The 22,150-nt window shown below is 50.6% G+C and overlaps 6 protein-coding genes across 6 annotated transcripts; 4 read left to right on the forward strand and 2 right to left on the reverse strand.

Annotated features, from left to right (window-relative positions):
• Positions 1–1,087: 1,087 nt before the first annotated feature.
• BP01DRAFT_423952 (putative extracellular cysteine-rich protein) lies at positions 1,088–2,172 on the forward strand (the record flags this gene model as incomplete). The annotated part of the gene is made up of 3 exons (XM_025579656.1): positions 1,088–1,124; positions 1,200–1,749; positions 1,985–2,172. 3 exons carry the CDS (start codon positions 1,088–1,090, stop codon positions 2,082–2,084), a joined length of 687 nt encoding a protein of 228 aa, XP_025430730.1. The 3' UTR covers positions 2,085–2,172.
• Positions 2,173–3,243: 1,071 nt separating this feature from the next.
• Positions 3,244–4,029, forward strand: BP01DRAFT_423953 (uncharacterized protein; the record flags this gene model as incomplete). The annotated part of the gene is made up of 2 exons (XM_025579657.1): positions 3,244–3,295; positions 3,608–4,029. 2 exons carry the CDS (start codon positions 3,244–3,246, stop codon positions 4,015–4,017), a joined length of 462 nt encoding a protein of 153 aa, XP_025430731.1. The 3' UTR covers positions 4,018–4,029.
• Positions 4,030–4,889: 860 nt separating this feature from the next.
• BP01DRAFT_297793 (nucleotide-diphospho-sugar transferase) lies at positions 4,890–6,053 on the reverse strand (the record flags this gene model as incomplete). The annotated part of the gene is made up of 4 exons (XM_025571889.1): positions 4,890–5,039; positions 5,097–5,462; positions 5,512–5,606; positions 5,675–6,053. The coding sequence occupies 4 exons, from the start codon at positions 6,051–6,053 to the stop codon at positions 4,890–4,892; spliced, it is 990 nt and encodes a 329-aa protein (XP_025430732.1).
• Positions 6,054–7,398: 1,345 nt separating this feature from the next.
• Positions 7,399–9,781, forward strand: BP01DRAFT_357430 (uncharacterized protein). The gene has a single exon (XM_025575197.1). The coding sequence runs from the start codon at positions 7,691–7,693 to the stop codon at positions 9,458–9,460; it is 1,770 nt and encodes a 589-aa protein (XP_025430733.1). The 5' UTR covers positions 7,399–7,690; the 3' UTR covers positions 9,461–9,781.
• A 4,853-nt stretch (positions 9,782–14,634) lies between these two features.
• On the forward strand, positions 14,635–16,723 carry BP01DRAFT_357431 (DEAD/DEAH box helicase). The gene has a single exon (XM_025575198.1). It carries the CDS (start codon positions 14,676–14,678, stop codon positions 16,503–16,505), a length of 1,830 nt encoding a protein of 609 aa, XP_025430734.1. The 5' UTR covers positions 14,635–14,675; the 3' UTR covers positions 16,506–16,723.
• Positions 16,724–17,301: 578 nt separating this feature from the next.
• BP01DRAFT_392394 (uncharacterized protein) lies at positions 17,302–21,669 on the reverse strand (the record flags this gene model as incomplete). The annotated part of the gene is made up of 12 exons (XM_025578150.1): positions 17,302–18,182; positions 18,927–19,451; positions 19,526–19,946; positions 20,010–20,349; positions 20,422–20,759; positions 20,811–20,930; positions 20,983–21,017; positions 21,063–21,173; positions 21,308–21,383; positions 21,435–21,483; positions 21,530–21,550; positions 21,604–21,669. The coding sequence occupies 12 exons, from the start codon at positions 21,667–21,669 to the stop codon at positions 17,720–17,722; spliced, it is 2,565 nt and encodes an 854-aa protein (XP_025430735.1). The 3' UTR covers positions 17,302–17,719.
• Between the last annotated feature and the right edge of the window lie 481 nt (positions 21,670–22,150).

Below are 22,150 nucleotides of genomic sequence, written 5' to 3' on the forward strand. Positions count from 1 at the left end.
GCATACTGTTTTGACGACAACGAGTAACTAATCTATGTAATGTTGTTCCGGCCCGGGCTAAGGAACCTAACAAGTATGTCAAAGCTTCACACGAAAATGACATATTGTATTGTATACTAGACTCTAGGTTATGGTTATACCTAATCATAAGCAATGCTTAAATTTAGGTTTGTGGTAACCCTTCGTATCAGCTGTTCGTGTTGGCTGTTCGTGTGAGCTTTTGTTCCCTTTGTCTGTCACCCGAGCTAAACCACGTCGGACTTTCCGGGACTGGTCTATTGTGTACTTCCTACATTGCATTCATCCTTTGCAAGTGCCGTTGAGGTGGAAAACCGTAGATGGTTCAATTTCAAACTCCGCCTTGAAGATTGATTAGGTGGATCATCCGAAATCAAGTGATAGACTCCCCATCACTGTTATCCACTGTGGTTATGTATACGAAGCATATTTATCCACCTTCGAATAGCGCGTTAGGCTGTATGTGGATCCTTCTCAGTCATTTCGTATAGGTATTACTTTGATTCTGGGACAACCTCCATAGACCGCCCGGTCGAGGCTTTGTTGCGCTATTACCACTGACGCTTCCAAGATGAATAGTGGCGGGCAGTCTTTCTCGAATCCTGAATTAACATAAGGCAATGCGCATATACAGCTTGATGCAATTGAGGGTCCAACGCCTTGCATTCTATTTCCGGCATATTTTATGACTTCCAGAATGGTTGTTTACAACATACTCAAGATTTATAATGCAGCGATCAACAAGACGGCGTTTGGGTGTCATTCACTGGAATCAAGCGCTAGGGCTGCAGTATCATATCCATAGAACCTCGTCTCAAGTAACTAGATTCTACAAATCAACGTTACCATGTGGACCTACCTGTACGAACCAAGTCCACTTCATCCCGTCCTGCGGCAACTGTTCGTATTGGTGATCGTGTTTACCTGACAGATGACTCCAGCGTGCGTGGTGCATCCATTGGTCAATGGGTATCCGTGACAGACCAGAGAGCTATAAAACAGCAGCAAGAATCCTGCCTTCTGTTGACCCTTTCGCCAGAATTCAAGCCAACAATTCTCTACCAGCACAATGAAAGGACTTCTCATACTCGCTTCTCTGGCAGTCGGTTAGTTCCCTCAACTACATATTCCCAAGTTCCACGATTTTTACAAAATGTATTGTACTGACTGTATATACTCAGCTGTGACTGCAGCACCCCAGAGTGGGAATAGTAACAGTGACTGCGCCCAGTGGTGTGCAGCAAACTTCCCTCAGCCTGGTAGTTGTACCTCTCAGGCTACTCAAAATAAAGGACCATGCTATGATTGTGGCCCGGGTAAAAGTCCGCCCGGAGCCAATTTGATGACAGATCCAAAAAACTGCGGAGCTTGTGGAAACCCCTGCACTGGAGGTGGATCTTGCGTCGCTGGCAAATGCCAGACTCAGAACCAGTGTTCTGACGGTCAGAATAATTGCGCTGGCCAATGCGTTAACACAATGACCGATGTCAACAACTGTGGCACATGCGGAACCAAGTGCAGTAATGGCCAAACCTGCAGCAACGGGAAATGCCAGACTCAGAACCAGTGTTCTGGGGGTCAGAATAATTGCGCTGGCCAATGTGTTAACACAATGACCGATGTCAACAACTGTGGCACGTGCGGAACCAAGTGCGACACAGGTGCAACTTGCAGCAATGGTTGGTGTCAGACCCCAACCTGCACTGATGGGAAGACGAAGTGCCCCACTGGGTGCGTTGACACTAATTCCGATCCCCAAAATTGCGGATCGTGTGGAAACAAGTGTCCATCGGGAATTTGCAAATATGGTTCATGCCAAAGTGACACCCAATGTATCTTCCCTAAATACCTTTGCAACGGCCAGTGTACGGACACCAGCACTGACTCAAGCAACTGCGGATGGTGTGGAAACAAATGCTTGTTAGGCACAACTTGCAAGTATAGTTGGTGCTTCTGGTGGTTGTAGGCACCCTGGACCCTTATCATTGATTAATGTTTTTGACTTGTGTGTACGAGACTTAGTCGCCATGCTTCTGAATCTTGCTTTTGAAACTACCTGCTGGTAATTTTCTCTTCTCTTTCTGACGCCGTGGTTTTTGTGGACTATTCGGGCGTTCCGCTGGAGTTGGTGGCTTCTCATACTGTGCTCACTCGAAGCTTTTGTGTTCACTTCGTAGTGAACATTGGAGATTGAAGGCGGATACGTGATTGCTGGACTATCTCGAAGAAATGTGCTGATGTTGAATCACTAGTGTCACTGGTTGTTCATTCTGGTTCTCGTCCGCAGGCCTTGGTATGGGTTTTTTCCCCCTCGGGTCGGGGGTTTCCCCATGCTGTCATGCAAATGCAGAGGTAAAAAGCAAGCAGCTGTTTCCAATATTACTTGCTATAGTCTTGATCGCGTGGTATTAGCTTTGACGTAAACTGTGTTAGGGTGGTGTTTTCACAAGAAACTTTCAGTGCAGGTGACTGAATTGACGACTTCAAATGGCAGCGTGACATAACCTTCGTCCCGAGGAATACCGATTGATCTTGAGTGGAGTAGACATTGATAAGGAGAAGATTCTGAGAACTTGTGTTGCATCGCGCGAGATAAGATAATATCCTGAAAACGGGGTGTTAAAGAGTCGAAGGAGTCGGAGAGTAATGTTAAGAGGAGAACAAGAGAAGAACGAGAAGGCGGCTGCAGATTCCCCCAGGCGAGCCTAGTATTTCTACTCTTCTTGGTCTCACCAATCTCTCTTTTCCTCATCCTTGATGCTCAACGACGAAACCCATATTCGCGACCTTCAGCCCCCGAGCAACTGACCCAACAGTGTCTGATCAAGTCCCATACATCCGTCTGTCGACCGCATCGCCCCTCTGCTCCGCCATATTGAGCCTTGAAATCTCTGCGGTCTCTAAAAGTCCGCTCTACCGGTCGCTTATCACAATTTCATGGCGAGCCCCTAGCACCCAGACCACTTGTCTCTCAATCTGAACTTGTACTTGTAACCTTCTATAGTCTGATCTACGTCGATCTCAGCTGAGAGAGCCAGTGACCGTGCCACGCTTGCGTTCTTGCCGCATGAATACGGAGAGTCCGTGTTCAGGAGCGTCGTGCATTCTTTTTCCCTCTCCAGGGGATGTTACTCTTATTCGTGGGGTCCGGGAGTTAGTCTATGTGGAGAATAACGAATCGAAATCACATTCATGCTCGACCCGCGATGGTCGTAGGTTGCGGACATGATTGCGCAACGCACCACATTCCACGTGCCCAACTGCCCAGCGCGAGAATGTGCGTCTCCAAGTCGCTAGGTGCACGGAAGTTGAGTCTGGGCTTAATTGTGGATATGTTGGAGGTGGTGCAGGTTTTTGGATCAGTAGTGGGCTCACCCCATGACCGGTTTTCTTATCGCAAGCTGGCTTTCTCCCCTGAAACAGCTATATAGACCCGGACCCTGACGACCAGGAACCAGAACAGACAAGCAAAGCAATCTTCAACTTCCACCTCCTCTCCAAACCAATCCAATTCTTTGACTCTCCCCGCCCTTTGGGTGACGGAGTAGTGCCGACTTCACAACCCCTGTCTCACACACACACACACAAGCAGAGTTCACTCTTGCACCGGCAAAGCCCTACCTATCATGTCCTACACTTCGTCCTTCCTCTTCATCAAACCGACCCCTCCCCCGCCAGTACGCCCCAACCGTCGCTCCCGAACCGTCGCTCCCCCTTCGCGACCAAATCCTCGCTTCACCTCCACCTCTGTCTGGTGTCCGGAGAGAAATCGCCAAGCAGCCCGACCTGCGCCGGTGCATCGGCCACGCCCGGATCCATGACAAGTCCATGGAGCTCGTCAAGCGAAACATCTCGTCCCACCTTCGCTCCATGGGCAGCGACAGCGATGACGACCTCGACAATGATCTCCCCATCCCCTCCCGTCGGTCTCTCCGCGGCTCCAAGTCCTCCGCCTCTGCTCCTGCCCCCGGTGAAGTCGACCGTCAAGTCTTTACTTAGTACATATCCCAGATATACTTGTCTGGAATCAACTATGGAACAATACATACTTAGCTATTCTGTTATGGAGTGGATAAATAATATTGATATAGTAGGTATATAATCCTGTGTATCCTGGGTATATGCTGTAAGCCTGTAACTAGTAAAAAGTAAACTACTCTAAAAAGATCAGTATAGGCCCCCCACTTTCTCAGAAGTCAATGTGGTTCAAAAATGTATTTTGGCCTATGTTGAGTGTCGGCTTGGCATACGCTCAACGTAGGCCAAAAAAGTGGTGAGGAAAGTGGCAGAACTTTCGGCTATGATGAACTTTTTCCGGACCACGCTGAGCTGGCCCCCGCAATGGGCAGTTGCGGAGCAATCGCTTCGAAGATGGTGTAATCAAGATTAAATCCGTGCAGATTATGTGTTCGTCATCCTCCAAGGGTACTTGACGCATGAATGCTGTTACCGAAGCCTGCCAGTCACACGCCATGCCAGGATAAAGTATCTGGTTGAAGAAGCTTTTTAGAGCCCTGGATTTGACATCAAAAATAGGTCAATTGCTTCGACAGAGATATACATTATCGCGGTATGCCAAACAATGGCTTGCAGATTTGAGTGTGTCGTGGACTTTGAGACCGGGTCATCCATACTCTCTAAATAGAGTCTTTCCTGGAACTTGCGACTGTTAGATAGTGTGCTGACCTGGCACACTGAGGATATCATATACAAATGGGAATAGAAGCAAAATATCATAGCACAAGTTCATAAAGGCCAGGGGTAGTTTCCTGGCGAGCGAAAACATGACTATCACGTTTGCTAATAAGTGTCATGTTGCACACGGCCTGAGACCTGTTAGCGACTATATCAAGCGCAGAAAGCAGCAGGAGTTAGAGTACCTGGCGTCTCTGGGCAAAATCGTCATAGACACCCAGCCAGATATCACGAGCGCGGCAATCATCGTAAAGTCCAGTTTCAGGATTAATGTCGCATGTAGGCTGCTTCTCCTCGATCAGCTTTGGGTCGGCTCTAACCCAGGGCTAAAGCACTTGTGAGCATTCGTGTAAGCTTGCGGGAGTTCAGCAATTGACTCCTACCTTAGGAACAGGCCAGTCGGAAAAATGCAGAAATTTGGCCTCGCTCAAGACATCCATGGGATCCCAGCGTTCAATAGCGTTGCCAAGATAGGACGTATGATTCTTGGATCGAAATTCGCCTGTCAGGAGGTCATAGGGACGGTGGGGGAGAATAAGCGCGCTATCCTTATACAAATTGTTCACAATCTCCATGTCATAGTCATTCGACCCGGCGTCAGCGATGCTTTGTTTGATACGGTTAAACTCGAACTCAGAAGGCTGAATAAGAACAACTTGAGAGCTCATGGTCCGATCATTGGGGTTGAGCCAGTATGCCCGGGGAACGGCCACGGGGCACGGTGGTAACAAGAAAAGTTCATCCATGGACTGAGCCAGTTTAGTAACTGTAGTGAGACATAGATATCAAGACTCTTACTTGTAGAAGAGTTGCATCAGAGTCCAGGCTGAGTACGCGCTGGTATTGGGTCTGGTTAAAAGCCAGAAGCTTGGTGTAGCTTTCTGCCCACGTCGCTGCGCGTGTGGTCAGCGGGAAGAACATGGCAAAAGTGGTAGGCTGTAAGTCCCGGAGAATGACATACAGTCGGCGCTGTCTCGACTTTGAATCTCAATCGGCGCTAATTTGACGCCATACTCATCTCTAGCTTTGCGAAGTAGCTTGCCTTCCACAGAGTCATTCTCCGTCGAGAACTCGGCAGGATACATTATCAGGCGGTCGGCTCGACTGCCGAGGCGATGCAGGGTCTCGAAAAGCATGACCGAATTGCAGAGATAGGCCGTGTTAGTGACATATTGAGTGTACGCAAATCGCGACCAGTCGACATTAGTAGTTGAGCCATGAGCATGGAAGACAGACTGGGACGGGAAGTGAAAACTATTGAGGCGAAGTCGCCACAAAGTAGCGAGAACGAAGAGGCACACAAGCACTTTGGAGACGGTCCGAACCGCCTTGGAAGTCATGAGTTGCATTACTGTTGCTTCCCATCGCGCGCCCCAGGATTCGTCCTCAGAAGGAAGATGTCCGCGCTGCGGATAGCGGATTTTATCTATCGCGGCCCACATAGTGCGAGGTAGGGCGGATGCGTAATTGACAGCGTGAGAGGACAGGCTGTCACTTGGCTTCGAAGAGGGGAAGAAGAGCTTTGGAGAATGACAGCCTTATGGGCCGGGGTCGCAAGAGAAACGAACGACTGGCAAGGCTCATCAGAGCCGGGCGGCAGCATGAGCTGGAAAGTTCATTAAAACATATGGTGCGGCACGGCGGCTGGACAGCGCCTATCGAGCTTGCAGGCCTATCCCTGTTCGGGAAGGCTGTGCATTTTTCCAAGCGTGATGTCGGCATCCACTGGAGGTGGGAAACCGGTGGCCATTATTTGGACGGGTTTGGCCGGTTCGGAGGTGGTTTGGACGTTTGGACGGGTGACTGGCTATTCAATTAGCCAAGCCGCTAACGCATGGATCAAGGCTCGGATAGCGAACACAAAGAAGGGTCCGAAAGAGGGTCGGTTAGAACCTACGGAGTACTTACAACCGTTGACAGCTTATTCACTGAGGCACGGTGCCAGAACCTGGAATCAAGGCTGAGAGACTTCGGGCGGGTCGGTCAAAGCGGCGATGGTTTGCTGGAGATGAGAGTTTTCATCTTTTCCCCCTCGCCCCTTTTTTTCGGAGGGGATGGGCCCCGCGCTGCCGGGCCTAAACTAAAAACTTTGTTAGCGCTTACATGCAATTGAGGTTACAAACTTACAATACATAACTAACCACTCCGTACGTGTGCATCGCCCTGTCGGAAATGAGCTACTCAGCAGCTACTGGCAGTAGTTCGCACGTGTGGGGCCGGCCGCCTGCTGTCGTCCTTTCCGGAGGCCCGAATTCTACAAGGCTGGCTCCCCGGGCCACCCCCCGCCGCTACCTTTTTTTCTCCCTCCCAGTGGCGTTCTTAGTCCCTAAGAACCAGCGGCTTTATTGGTCCTTGGCCCAATCCCTGCAACTAGCTCGGATCAGGTATCTGGTTCTTTGTCCAGCTGAGTCTCCCATAGACCAGACTTAGCCGACTATGCGCGTATATGCGGTCTTTGAATGGCTGCAATGCTCACCCCATCACGGATCCGAATTTGATAGCCCCTCATACCCCATGCCAACATGACCCAGTAAGAAGCCCGCAAACTAGCCAACTGCCTGTTTCGAGACAGCAGGCAAGGGTACTACGGAGGCACGTACCTGGTTCCCTATGGCGCTAAACTGCATTATGAGACTCGCCTTCAGTCCTTTGCAATTCTACTTCTCTCAGTGACGGGGGTTAAGGGTCTTAGTTGCAGATATCACGCTCTAGCATGGATGGGCGTCACTCGCACAAATGGGTTCCTCTCACGCACGCAATCTCTATTCTCGTACTTTCTTATCAGGAACGCTGCTACCGAAACCTAGGGAACCCGTGGGTTTAAGTGCAATACCTGCTCGTCTTCCCTGTCTTCCCGGTTCTCCTCTACGCAGATTTGCCATCTCATGCTCGGTCGCCCTATGATTTGATTAGTGACTGTGTACTCGTGCTCGCTGATCTCTCCTACCCAGTTCCCTGGGTGACAGTGCCTTCACCCATGGTTTCCTATTCTCTGCACCACGCCAGGTCTATACTCTTTGTCGGCATTTGCATTACTTCAGTTGTCAACGCGGCGGTTCCATTCGCGCTCACATGGTCGGATAAGAGTTATGGTCCAGATGGTCCCTGGCATGCAGTTGAGGTCAAAATCGGCTCGGCTGAGCAAGAAGTGTGCCTCTACCCAGGAGGGGTCTGGCAGAGTTACATTCTTCTTTCCTCAATCTGCTCAAACACCTCGATCTCTTCCTACTGCTATGCTAGTACAGCTGGCGTATTCAACAACTCAGCATCAACATCATTCGACGATACATCCATAAGATTGGAAATAAACGATGCAACCTGGGGACCACTTCACTTTGCCTCAGCTACTCAAACTCCTATCTATGGCACCGCAAAGTGGGCCATGGATTACGTCGATATCCTGGGAGTCAGCGCCCCTAATGTCAGTCTGAACGTGCTGGACCAGGGGTACCAGATATACCCCGATGGAACAAACTACCCTCTTGAACTTGGAGTTCTCTCATTGGGAGCCCCAGATCTTGAACAAACATTCAGCAATTCTGATGGTACGTCTGTGAACAGCACGTTTGTCAGCAGCTTTATATACACGTATGGTGGCGGACAGGCCACCCCGTCCTACTCCTATGGCATGCATATCGGCTCGCCCACCTTCAACATTGCGGGGTCCTTGTGGCTTGGGGGATACGACAAATCCAGGGTCCTTGGGAATGTCTCCTCTCAACCTTATATTGACGCAACATTTCCGATCAAGTTGCGGGACATAAGTCTCGGTGTTGTCAGCGGGGGCTCGCCGTGGTCGTCGTCGAGCAATTTGACCGGTCTTCTTGCAGCGGGTAATTCCTCACTCTCATCCAACGGAATAACAGTGCTATCAAGCCCCGGTGACCCTTACCTCTACCTCCCTCAAAGCACATGTGATGCCATCGCAGCCCAGCTGCCAGTCACCTATCAAAGTAAATATGGCCTCTACTTTTGGAACACCTCAAGCAAGGCCTATTCGGATATTGTAACATCACCGAGTTACCTGGCTTTCACATTCGACAAGGACAATTTGAATCTGTCCAACATCACGATCAAGATTCCGTTTAACCTCCTGAACCTCACATTGACGCGGCCGCTGATCGATACTCCGACGCCATACTTTCCCTGCATGGGAACGGACGGTACATATGCGCTGGGGCGGGCCTTTTTTCAAGCGGCCTTTGTGGGGGTGAACTGGGGATCGGGGACGGGGAATTGGTTCCTTGCACAGGCGCCAGGCCCGAACCTGCAAACAACGTCGACGACGGTCATCCAAGCGTCGGACAGCTCGATCACCGGCTCCGACAACAGTTGGGAGAACAGCTGGGCCGGGTACTGGACCGAACTCTCCAGCTCAACGGCGACCGCTACCAATGCGACACACACGAGGTCCTCTAGCGCCACGGCCACGGACACCAGTCTCTCTACGGGCGCAAAAGCAGGAATCGGCGTAGGCTGCGGGGTGGGAGCCCTTGCCGCCATTCTGCTCGCCCTCTGGTACTTCCGGCGTCGCCGGCGCGCCCCCAAGCAAGTGAGTAGTAGGGCCTACCGCGATGCCCGCGGGGGTAACGACTTACCCGATTTGGCGCAAGCTCAAAGCCGGGGCGGCCACAGCTACCGTAGTCGGGCGCCAGACCATTCCATCGTCTCTTCGGCTTCCACCGTACACAAACCTCCTGCCGAGCTCTACACGCACCAGAACGAGGGCCCGTATGAGATGTTATGAGGCTCGCAAGCCTCAAAGTCGTCGACTTGTGGTCTTCACGATATGATCTCCGTGACCGTAATTCATGATATACGAGGGAAATGGCCTTTTGCCTACTGGATTTGTTCAATACACGGCTTATAATAGGTGCAGAGGGGTTGGCATGGTAGTCGTCGCTCGCCTGTATCTTGGCTTGCGTTGTATATACTAGTCTTTCGATCTCAAAGCTAGCTGTACTTGATTTTCAATAGCTTGGGATACGAGCTTTCAAGCCCCTTCCGCGGCACTTCTATAGTAGGAGATTGTATGATATCTAATTCGACTAGTGGGAACGATGCCAAGTTAAATCATATACTTGAAAAGGCTTCCGAAGGTGTTCAATTTCGACTACAACATTGGAATGAAGACGAAAGTTTTGTATGTAACTCAAGGAAGAAAAGTTGACGAATACTAGGCCTCAACTGGTAGCTGTTAATACGCAGGAAGAGGATAAGAGAGTCAACGACCAAAAATCGGCAACCTTGACCGGTAGCATACGTAAGTAACCATGCTTCCAGCCCCACTCGAGACCTTCCTTCGTTCGATCAAGGCGTTGTAAATAATTTGACCTTTGCGGCAGCGGGTCCGCTATTCACCACTACATTGACAACACGAGCGAAGGCCTTGGATCTAAGGTTTCGACACGTAGATGATCTGTTACTGATATCGACAATCATCCGATTGTTCTTGGGGTCTGGTCTCCAACCGTCATCTACAGTATCGCAAGTCTGTACTGCGTGTGAAACATATGTTGGCTTACAGACTCCGTTAATAGTCTCATGCAGAAGGCCGTTACAGTCTGAATATGTACAGGGGCTTTATGGAGTGGAGAGACCGAAAGCATACCTCAAGATTGGATGTGGAGCTATTTGACTGATGTCAGACGGCAAGCTGCGTTGGCTGTGCTATCGCCGTCTACAACGGGGTTATCGGGACTGATATCGAGCCGGCGAACTTTACTTGAGAGTTGGACCTACAAGAGCTTAGTGTGGGATGAGAGAGGCCGGCATAAACATGAATTATCATTCAGCACCTGTCTGCACTGTTCCTCTTAATTGGGAAGATGACGAGATGTTTCATATATACGCATGGATCTATCAAATACAACAACAACAACAACGAGGACAACAAGTTTTACAGTAACAACTTCTACCTCTACCTAACGTCTCCGCCGCCTTATTAACTGCTGACTCGACGCCCACATGCCCCGCACGCCCTTGGCGATTTCAAACCGCCCGTCGTACAGCGGATACACCACGATGGCCGCGAAGGCGCAAAACCGCCAGATAATCACCACCGTCGTCCACCCTGCAAAGATCAACTGGGTGAAGATAAAGTTATGGTACAGCGGCATCAGCCACAGGGGTGGCAGACATCGTCAAGATAGAGACGGGAGGACCGCGAGGAGGCCGGGCTGGTGTTGGAGGAAGTAGCGGAGAGGACGGTGTTCTTCGTATCAGGCTGCTTGGGCTTTTCCTCTTCGGGGGTTATCGTGGACTGCGGGGGTGCGGACAGGTCGTGATCAGTGATCAGCTCAATACAGAGAAACTCACAGCAATTGAACTTGTGGGAGCGGAAACAGGAAATAAGAACAGAATAAAGAACAGGTAAGAAGAAGAAGAAGCTGATAGTACTATAGAGAGCAGACAGCTCCTCGCTGGTAGTAGTTATATTAACGCTACTATACCTTAGTAGTAATGAGTTAGATAGCCAGTCCCGTCAAGAAGCCCAGTATAGAAGAGTAGATAGTAGTAAATCAGGTTTAGCTGGACTAGAAGAGTATCAGTCCTAGCAGTATAATACCGGGAAAGAAGAGAATCGGATAGAATCAGTTAATCGAGATTATATTAGCGCCGCTGTAGTTAAGTATAATAGAACTACCTGTAATAAAGATAGTATAGAAGATAATAACAATATGGCTGATGTATAGAAGACAGTAGTCCTCAGCCTTCAGGTTAATATAGATCCTGTATATATTGAAGGAGATAATACTACTGACAGCGATTATTGAGAAGAAGACAGCACTAGTCAGTACTATAAATAGAAGTATAAAGAAGACTACTATACCAAATCTTTCTCCGCCTCTGCTCCTTCTCGGAGAGACCTAAGTATTTGTTATATAATATACTGATTTTCGATATAGGATTGCTTTTAAAGTTATTTACTAAGCATAAGTACATTCAATAGAAAGAAAGGAATAGATAACGAGGTTAAATATCTTATTCAAATTCAAAATCTTTCTCGCTTAGTTGTCTGGCTGGCCCGCTTGATTACTTGATTACTTGTCTATTTACTTACTTTACTCACCCCACTCACCCACGCTCTTGACATCATCACCCAAATCACCTGCACTCACCCTTCGTCTTAGCGTTGCTCACCCATAAAGCAGCGACTGAGGAAAGGGCTCATATTCCACTCGGTCGCGTTCAATAAGTGGCTTGAGTAAGGCTGAGCGGACGGGAAGCCCCATTTTCCACACCCTGTGGCCGTATGTGCTTAATTCCAGTAGAAGCGCATACATCAATGACAGTCAATTTCAATCAATCCAAGTCTCGAGGTTATCAGTTACCTACGGAGTATAGTTTGGATGGATCATAGAGGGAAGTCGGAAGTCGCACTATTCAGTTCCAGCGAAGCTTCCATAGTATACTGTACGGACCTTTCACTCTGCGGTCACCTCCTTCCCTATGTGCTCGACAGCACTCTGTCTACCAGCTCCTTCCTCATCTACATCCCCTCGAGTCATCAGTCAACAGTTAACACTACTTCTCCCGGCTCTCAATTTTGATCTTCTTCTTCCCTTCTTCTTCTCATCCCCACCTCGCGGTGTTCTGATTTTAGTATCTTGCTAACAGGTTGATGTCTTTCCACTTCACTCCTTACTCTTAATCCCGTGTCCGTTTCCTTTGAAGTGTAGACAAGATGGCCCGTCTTTGTCTTCCTTCGTTCTTTTCTTTCCCCTATTTCTCTTCTATTTGCACCAAGAAGGATCTGGTACGTCCTTCTTGTCCCGCCTCACCCAAAACACCCTCGTGCCCATTTTCTCTCGGTCTCCGACCTTACGCTCCTTTGCTTGCCTATCGAGGCGTCTGTCTTTCCTGGGTTTGCAGTCTGCCTCATTGCAGCCCCATGGTTGGAATGGTAAGTAGTCTCATTCCTGTTGATGTTCTTGAAGAAGCTTTCCCCTGTGCCCAGCGATATTTCAATCGGTGGCACGTCCTCTCTTTCTTCTGCCGATAGCACATCCATTCCTTTCTTGCCAAGCCTTCGAGCCACATCCATACCTTCTCTGTCATCTGGTGCTCGCTTTCGCTTTCGGGAGAGACGAGCTCGGTCTAACGCACAGGTCCGGCAAGGCCGTGAGCAGATAGCAGCCTTGGAACGCAAGGTTCAGCGGATTCATGCTCTGCATGAACTTGCCTTTGCACCAAACGCAGCTCCGCCTGGGGTTAGTAAACTCAAGCTCAAGAGGAGCGTGAGGTTTGATGAGAACATCACAGTAGTTACTGCAGACCCTTGGATTGTCAAGAAAAGGCATGTTTAAAATTCAAAGTGTCGTCATAGAAAGCTTCTTGTCCACTCTTTTCGTTTCCTTCTGTCACTCGTTTGGGATCTTCCTTGCCTTTTAGGCTTATTGCACCTCTTTTGTCTCTTTGCTTCCCCTACTCAGCTGTACCAGAGCCGCGTTGAGCTCTCTTTACTGCTGATCAGGTTACAGATTGGGCATCGGGACGACATCCTGCAGCACCGAAGAACGATAAAGATAAATGGCCGAGTTCAATCTGATTTGTTTACGGTTTGGCGGAGTGTCTAGCGGCTGGCATCACCCAAGGACGACACAGCTGGACGACCTCGGGAAGGTGTTTGGGAGTGTTGTAGTTGAGTGTCTGTTGGGTAGCAGCACGAGACGAGCAACCACTTGTTCCTGGGGTAACGGTATCGGCGGTGTTTGGTTTGCGACAACACTTTCGCCTCGAATGACAGCAACAAACGACGATCTTCAGCAACGATTATCGGCGGCTCGAGAAGTATTCGGTTTAGCGACAACATTCCGCGATACGACAGGGGCAATCAAGAGGAGGTTAGGAATTGTCGGTAGTTCTAGCGGTGTCTCGTGCCAGCAGCTGCCGACGTCGTTCAGAGCGTCGGAGTTCAGTCAATTCTTCAGTTCCTGGTACGGGTGTCGGGGGACTAAGGGGGACGTGCGTGGGATGGAATTTGGGTATGTTTGGTTAAGGAGGGCATATAGGACTCACCCCAATAGGTGTGCTTTCGCTCTTTGTAGGTCTCTTTGGTCATTTCCTTTGTTTTTTCTGAAAGTTCGGGTAAGTGACAAGGACTTGTATGGCGACTCCGGCGTGGGTTAGCCCTGTTTGCTTTCCTTTGTCATTTCCTTAGGTGTCTTCAGATACCTGGTTGAGAGGACGTGTGGACCAGCTCCTTTGGAGTGTGAGTATTTGTAGATTCTCCTTGATCTTTTCCTTTGTTCCATCACATGAAGCCCAAGATGGGACTTGTATGGCAACTCGGGCGAGGGTTTAGCCTTTTTGTACTGAGGGAGCTGGGCTGTAGTTTGTCCATGCCATGTGTCATCTCTTCCCACTTGCTTCCTATGTTTGAAACTTCAACTGTGGTAAGAAGCCTGAAGGGGGTCGTAATTAGGCCTGGCTCACTTCGCCGCCGAGGATATACAATATTCAGCACTGCTGTGGTTGAGAGAGAAGTGGTCAAGAGTACCATGGTAGCTATGGGTAGATGAAAGATACCGAGTGATAGGAGCTACGCAGTCTCTGGCCCAAATCTGAATATTAGAGAGTGCAGCAACACTTATGTAATAAGTTGACATGTAACTTAAGTCAACTATTAACTTATAGAGGTAGCGTTCAACTGTACTACTAAGAATAGGTTTCTCCCCACCTCAGAACTTCCAGAAGGGTCAGACAAACCAGTCAAACAAAGGAAACATGCGGGTAGACTTATCCGTATGTGGCTAGTCTCCCCAGATCAGTCAGCCCAGGCTCGGAGGTGGGTCTGGCTCCAACTTGGGGGAAAACTCAGCGGCCCGGCGAGAACTTCAGTTCAGTGTTATTATCCTCTTTTTTTTTGTTTCTGGTTTTCCGCCTCATAGACAAATTCCTATAATATACCCCCACCCCCCCACCCCTTCTGTCTTTCCTTCGTTTTGTTTTTCCTCGTCATGAGCAGTCGTCGTCTTCTATCTCAACTGGTTTCTGTCCGCATTAGCTCTTCTGTTCTCCATAAACCCTTGTGGTATTCTTCTCGTGTCGCAGTCACCAGCCCCACCAGCACCATCACCACCACCACTGTTTCGAAGATCAGACTCCCTTACCGGGTCCAGCATTTCACCACCACGCGCGCTATGGAAGCTATCGCTGACGCGGGTGGGGCTCCCTACAGCTCACTGGCAGGCCAGCTTGACCCCTCACTCCTCAAAGCCATTGATATGTTGGGCTTCGACCATATGACTCCCGTGCAGCACCGTGTCATGACTGAACTGCAGCCCGACGGCTGGCGTAGTGACTGCCTGGTCCAAGCCAAGACCGGCACGGGCAAGACGGTCGCCTTCCTCCTGCCCGCCTTGCACCGACTGGTGAAGGGCGATATCGCCGTCGCTAGGGGCCAGGTCGCCGTGCTCATCATCACCCCCACACGCGAATTGGCGCAGCAGATTGCCAAAACGTGTGACCAACTGACCTCCCAATTGACGGGCCGCGACAGGATCGAGTGCCACGTCGCCGTTGGCGGCACAGCCAAGGCCACTGCCCTGCGCAAGTTCCACAGCGGCGACCCCAAGGTTCTCGTCGCCACCCCGGGCCGTTTGAAGGATTATCTGGGCGATGAAGAATGCGCCCTCAAGTTGAAGGACGTCAAGACCGCTGTACTTGACGAGGCTGACACCATGCTCGAGGTCGGCTTCTTGCCAGATGTCAAGTGGATTCTTCGCAAACTCCCCCCTAAGGAGGTTGCCAAGTGGCAGGGAATGTGCTTCAGTGCGACGCTGCCGGACAAGGTCAAAGACGTGGTTGGCGTCGTGCTTGGCAAGAACTATCATCATATCTCGACGATCGATCAGAATGAGTCACCCACGCACGAGAGGGTGCCGCAGTATGCGGTGGTCGTGCCCGACGTGGCGCAGACGTTCACCGGCTTGCAGGCCCTGCTACAGGAGGAGATGCGACCGGGCGAGGGCGCCAAAAAAGTAATTGTGTTTGGCGCGACCGCAAACTTAGTGGGATTCATGTACGATCTGTTCAAGGAGTTGATGCCGCGGAGCCAGGTGTTTGAGATGCATTCAAGGATGTCCCAGGCGGCGCGCACGCGGACGACGCAGCAGTTCAAGGAAGCTAAGACCGGCGTCATGTTCGCCAGTGATGTCGTCGGGCGCGGCATGGACTTCCCCAACGTCGATTTGGTGGTGCAAGTCGGTCTGCCGGCCGATCCGGAGCAGTATGTACACCGAGTGGGCCGCACAGCACGTGCCGGCAACGATGGCCGCGCCGTCATCTTGCTCACCAAGCGCGAATCCTTCTTCATCAACGCCAATGCGCACAAATTTCCCATTAAGCCGCACCCGAAGACGGAGAGCCTCCTCGCCCAGGCCGGCGCCGAGTGGTCCCAGCCGTTCACCAAGGCCATTTATGCCGTCGACGAGAGCACTAAGGCGCGGGCCTACCAGTCGTTCATCGGCTACCTGGCCGGCAGCGGCAAGACCAAGAAGCAGATGCAGTTCGACAACCCCAGCCTTGTGCAGTATTGCAATGAGCTCGCCATCAAAGGCATGGGATGTCCCGAGCAGCCCGGCATTAAGAAGAGCACCATCGCTAAGATGGGGTTGAAGGGCGTTCCTGGCTTCATTTACGCCTCCGAGGGCCACGGCGGCGACTCCCGGCCTCGCCGCGAGCACAAGCCCCGCGACGTGCTCAGTCCTGGCCAGAATGGCGTGGAGAAGAACAGTGCCAACAAGAAGGAACCTTCCCGCAAGAGACGGGGTCCGAAGAGGGGCTAAGTTTTCTCTTCCTGTCTGTTCCTTCTCTCGGGTCTTCCTTGGTTTCGGTTGGGTTGCTTTTCTGTTCGATTCCCCCGTGTTCCCATAGACTTAACGAAGAGCTGCTGTGTTTGAATAGCTTTTGTTCATGCATCCATGGTTGATAGAGTATTTACATTTCGGGGATTTCATGTTCATTGCTATCAGGTCAATACAACTAATGTGATTGGTATCAGAAGAGCGGGTTATGGTTGTGTAAAACTACATGCAAATCCGGACCACTTTAAGACCTGGTTCAGCCATCCATCCTCCCTTGGCCGTCATCGGCTGTAATAATTGTTTCTACACATCAAATCTCCATCTCGAGGAACTGAATGCCGGGTCTGCAATACTTTCAGACGACTCCCGATCCAACCACCTGTCTCGATTAACATCCTTGGTAAGCAATTTTGATATTGCCATCTGAGCAGAAAACAGAGACTATAGGTACTGACAATTAATCCTTCCGTGCCAAACACCTGACCTCCACGAGCCTGCGGTAACCATTTAGCGATTAGGAGTGCATAGCGATACGTATTCTCTGTCTAGAGACTGAGAACCACTATTACTACATAGACCCGCGGCTACAAACCAGATTCATCCACTACTATCTCACATGATACCAGCACCTACACGTACGTATTTCGAATTGCTAGTATAGTTCCCGGTTGGCTAACACCTTGGGTCAGATCCTGATTTGTGATTTTTAAAGGTTTCCTGCCTGCTGTAGAGACTGATATGGTGGCACCCATCTTCCACCCTCATCGCAGCCTTTCCTGCCAAGTCTATGGTTCGAATTTGCGGGGAAGAGCTAAAGCGAAACAGTGCATGAAATCCCATATTATATCAACATGAAACAAAACGAAGATCTCTTTGTCAGTGGTTTTGTTTTGTTTTTTCGGGCTTTTTTGAGAACAGATTATCTTTCGCATTTCCACAGCGGGACAGAGATGTGAAGTAGTGAATCCTGAAATTCAATCACAGAAAAATCAAATCAAGTTAACGAAGGGGAAGACTGAAATGAGAGCTGGCGATACATTTACGTACGACCGCAGAGGGAATTTGGGCGGGGCCTGGTATTACTCGTTTATCGAATATGACCTGACTCCCAAGGGCGAGAAAGATGTGGCACAGTCTGCTCCCGGAGTTATTCAGTTAAGCCCTATAGTGCGCTGCATGGCGTTTGAAAGCCTGCACTAGCTGGACGTTCGGCATCCCCTCCCCTCGTAAACCGAGCCAGCAAACCCGTGCACATCCACCCCGCTCAAACGGGTCAGGAACAATTTCGAATACGCGGCCGCCGTGGCAGCTGCCCACCTCTGCCACATCAGGTGCCGATGGGTGTCCGCGTAATCGGCGGCGCCGCGGATGAGCATGCAAGGGAAGATGCTCATGATTCCGGCGGCTTCCGTCTCGTAACATAGGGCGCCGTACCTCTGGCCGAGTTCGTCACGGGCTTCGGGTACTGTTATTATCTCGCGGCCCGAGATGATGAGGCCGTAGTGAATTCGGGGGTGAGTGGTTCCTCGGGGAGTTCTTTGAACCTCGAACGTAGTAAAACAAGGGTTGCAATCAGGAACTGGATACGGATGGCTGGGAGACCATTGAGAAATCCGGTCTTCTTTTAGTCCCGGGTGTCCGTATTGAGGTCCTAGCTGCCTAATTTGCTGAAGGTATTGATTTAGTGGTGTAGAAGAGTGTTCAGGGTCAGATTCGAGGTCCCTGATCGCAGGTAGAACATGAATAGGGGGTGGAAAAAGTAACCATTTGACGACAAAGCTCCGCGCTCTGGGGCTATAGGTAATAGCGTGGGGTATGACTCCCAGATATTTACCGCGGGGAGCGCTAACGACCACATCTCCTAGACGGACATCGTTCTGGGCCGATGGCAACGCCGAGCCAATGCCAACAAGGAGACAGAAACACACCTCAGTCAAGTTGCGTTTTAGATTTGAAACAGAGGTCGTTGAGGTGCTGCTATTCGACCGGGCGGTAGGCAAACGCCGACTATGTTGTGCTCGGCAATGCGTCCCAAGGAGTACGAGTCGGAGTCTCCATCTGCCACAACAAACGAGTCGAAGACTTCGTCAAAAAGAGCGCGAATTGCCATCAGTTCAAATTCCGCGGTACAAATGATTCCAATCGTGAAGTGCCTGGCGAGTACAAGCCTTGTTCTTACTATTTCGCGTAAGACTTCACCTGGATCAGTAGCGGAGCATGGGTCAATCCCGGGTTTTTCGTGTAATATTCGTAACGGCTTGGGGTTAAAAAGGTGCATAGGGCTACTGAAAGCTGGTGAGTCAAGATTCTGGTCAATGCGGATGATCTGAGGAGCAAATTGGTCTCAAGTCAGATTGACCGCCCGGCCTATATCTTGTCGGAGGGCCATAATCGCCCCAGTACCATGGATCGTTCTCGTTGGGTCCGAATACCCAAGCCTTTGCCTCCTTGTCGAGTGTCGCAGTATTTCGAGCCTCGTGCTGCCTTCTATATGGCAGAAGCGCATGAACATGCTTCATGCTCTCTGGCATAGGTCTGTTATGTTGCGGTGGAGGCGTGCTGTCAGATTTCGCAACGCACCAGACAATGTCGCTGGTTAGCTTGATAGGAGTTGATTTCTCGTTACCTTTGGTTTTCATTAGCTCCGTTATGTCTTCCGCGCTCGCTGCGAGGTAATATTTTCCGGTCGGCACTCTAGTCCATAACGCATCTGAATGTGGCCTCTTGGCTGGTAGCACGAGGTCACCGTATCCCCGACCAGACAATGCAGGTGCACAGATGGACCGAGTCAGATCTACCCAAGACCGATCTTCAGGCTCTAGGACTGTCCTTCGCAGATGAATTCGATCTTTTTCCAAAACAAGATCCCGAAAGTCCCAGCCGTCCAGAAACGACCTCGGCTGCTTGATAGCCTCGCGCTTGCCGGCCCTGAGCCGATGATCTATCGCTTGTTCCGGCAAGGAGTAGTATTCCTCCACTCGATTCTGAAATGTGATCGATACTCTCCGTCAAGGGCAATGTTAATTCGCCGATTTAGCGGATGCGACAGATGATGGAACGCTGAGTTCCACTGATACGCCGCTTTGGCCTCGAGTAGCTGATCTTCTCGCACCGATGCAGTGTTTCGATCACCACGGCCTTCACGAATTGACGCCCGAACGAGGTGTAGCAGGGCGCTAGGACCATTGACGAGCCATCCCCGCTGATCCCCAACATCCCAAAGAACAACGTAATGCTGGGATAACCATTTTATCTTTGCAAAGAACGATGTGCGCGATCCTCCGATTTCTCTCTGACCCAGAGCTAGGTTTGTGCCATCAGTGACGACTTCTCCTGTGGAGAGATCAGAAGTAATGAACGAGTCGTTCTCAATGACTTGCAGGAGAGCGGTATTTTCAATGCTGTAGCTCGCGTCACGTTGGCCTAAAAGGAAAGCGTTAGTGTTAGCTGTCAGACAAAAGCCACAGTCTTAATGGAAATATGGACCTGCATATAGCTTCATCTCCGGACACCAGCCTACTATATGCCGAGCGGCCTTCAGATCTTTCACTGCCACGCATATCCCTGGCCACTCCTCACTAAACAAATGAGAAATGCGGAGGCCTTCAGAGACTCGGGAGGTCCAGGCGGAAAAGGGGAGGACCCCGTCACGAGCTACCGCAAAGACAAGGCGCGAGGCGGCGGTGATAGCAATGGCGGTGTTGAGCCATAGGGCGACAATAGACAGGATGTTCATGACGATGTGACCGCCGCGGCCGAGGACGGCGGCGTACAGTGGGACGAAGCTTTGCGGGGCGTCGTAGGAGAAGAGGACCTCGATTGGAGGCTGGTGAGCCGCAGGACAAAAAAGGTCAGTTGAAGCACCACGTGCTGGGCGCGCGAGACATGGATGACTTACGGATGTGAATAGAAACAGGATCACAGCGGAGAAGCCCAGCACCCCGCTGATGACAGTGCTCAAGAAGATGCCCTTCGCTGCGTTCAGCGACGCATTCTTTGTTTCCTCTGCGACGTGGCCCGATGCGTCAAAACCGATCAAAATACCTGCGGTGGCGAGGTATGAGAGGCACCAGTCCCAGCCGGCCGGGGCTCCAATGCCGTTGTATGTTGTCATGAAGGCTTCATGTGCAGTGCGCAGACCGTAAGTGTTGTGGGCACCCAGCGGAAGCCAGATGAGGTTGAGGATGAAGTCCAAGAAGACGGCCGCGGTTGAGAACCAGAAGACATATCGGAATACTCGGGCGGGAGTTTGTTAGTTGTAGGAGCTAAGTACTCAGGTACACTTACGCGACGCAAGATTTATCCATGCGGCCAATGCTAACATCACCTCAGTGCAGATCCATTGTAAGGCGCGGAACTTAATGTTTCCTGTGTCTGTGGGGAAGTCCAATTCGAACACGGTCAATTCTTGTCAATTGTTAACGTTGCTTTCTACAGCACGAAACATGTTTAAACGGACTGATAGCATATAATTGACCGTGGATTGGGTATTGCCTGCCTATGTCAGCACAATACAGAGAAGAGGATGAGATTACATACTTGCACAGAACGTTGTCCACGCGGTAGTACTCCACTATGCGACGATAAATCCGAATAGTCGGCCAAATCGACGGCCTTCCGCCTCGGCGGCCCAGAGGTAGCTTGATCCTGCTGTGGGAGCGGCAGAGCACACTTCTGCAATGACAGCAGCGGTGATAAATGTGAAAACACAAGTCACAATATAGCTCATCCTGAAACCCGTACGCGCAAGGCCCTACTTCCAACTGCAGTCTGTTTCAACTCACCAATAGGCCAGGGGACCTCCAGCCGCGATGCCTGTGGAGAAGGTAACACGAACACCACCAACCAAATACAGAGCCGCTAGAGTCTCAGTCAGCTCTATCCATGAGCCGGTGGGGGACAGGCACACACCGAATGAAGTGGAGAAGTTTTTGAAGAGTGAGTAGCTCCGATGGAGAACCTGAGCCAGTCAGAGCGAGACCATGAACACTCGTTCCCACTGTTACCTGTTTATATCCGAGGCGCTCCTATGATATGTGAGCTTATCAGTCAGCTTGTCTACATGGGTTCGATAACCTACCAAGACGATCTCATCGTTTTTATTCGTCTCGACGATCGTGGAGCTCGTGTCACTTTTGGAGGCCATGTCTCGTAAATGCGCCAAGCCCTTTACCTGTTTGCTCTCAAACCTAATAACAATTTACAGTAATGGCAGATTGTGCAGACACGGCGCGTATTAAACAAGGGACCCCTATTGACTAGTCGAAGGCCAAAATGTGTATTAGACCGAACCAAAGGGTTGAGTCACGCCTTCTTGCCCCGCCTTTATCCACGTTGATGGCGTTTTATATGCATGCTGAGTCGTGGAAGTGCAGGATTGTTGATTCTGTATGACCTATCGCGCCATTGAAAGGCCGGCCGAAATGATAAATTGACATTGCGGCTGCGGATGACGCGATCTCCGAGCGGGCTCTGGAACCCTAACTGACCCCGTCTCGGAAAGATCAACTCGAGACACAATCGATGAAGAGTCATCTCTTGCATGGTTACCCTTGATGTGCACAACCTTCGGGGCCCGCAGGCGGAAGTGACATATAAACCACATTCCATGGGTCTTGGAACACGAG

The sequence above is a fragment of the Aspergillus saccharolyticus genome (assembly GCF_003184585.1).
Source record: "Aspergillus saccharolyticus JOP 1030-1 unplaced genomic scaffold BP01scaffold_18, whole genome shotgun sequence".
In the NCBI taxonomy this organism is placed as follows: domain Eukaryota; kingdom Fungi; phylum Ascomycota; class Eurotiomycetes; order Eurotiales; family Aspergillaceae; genus Aspergillus; species Aspergillus saccharolyticus.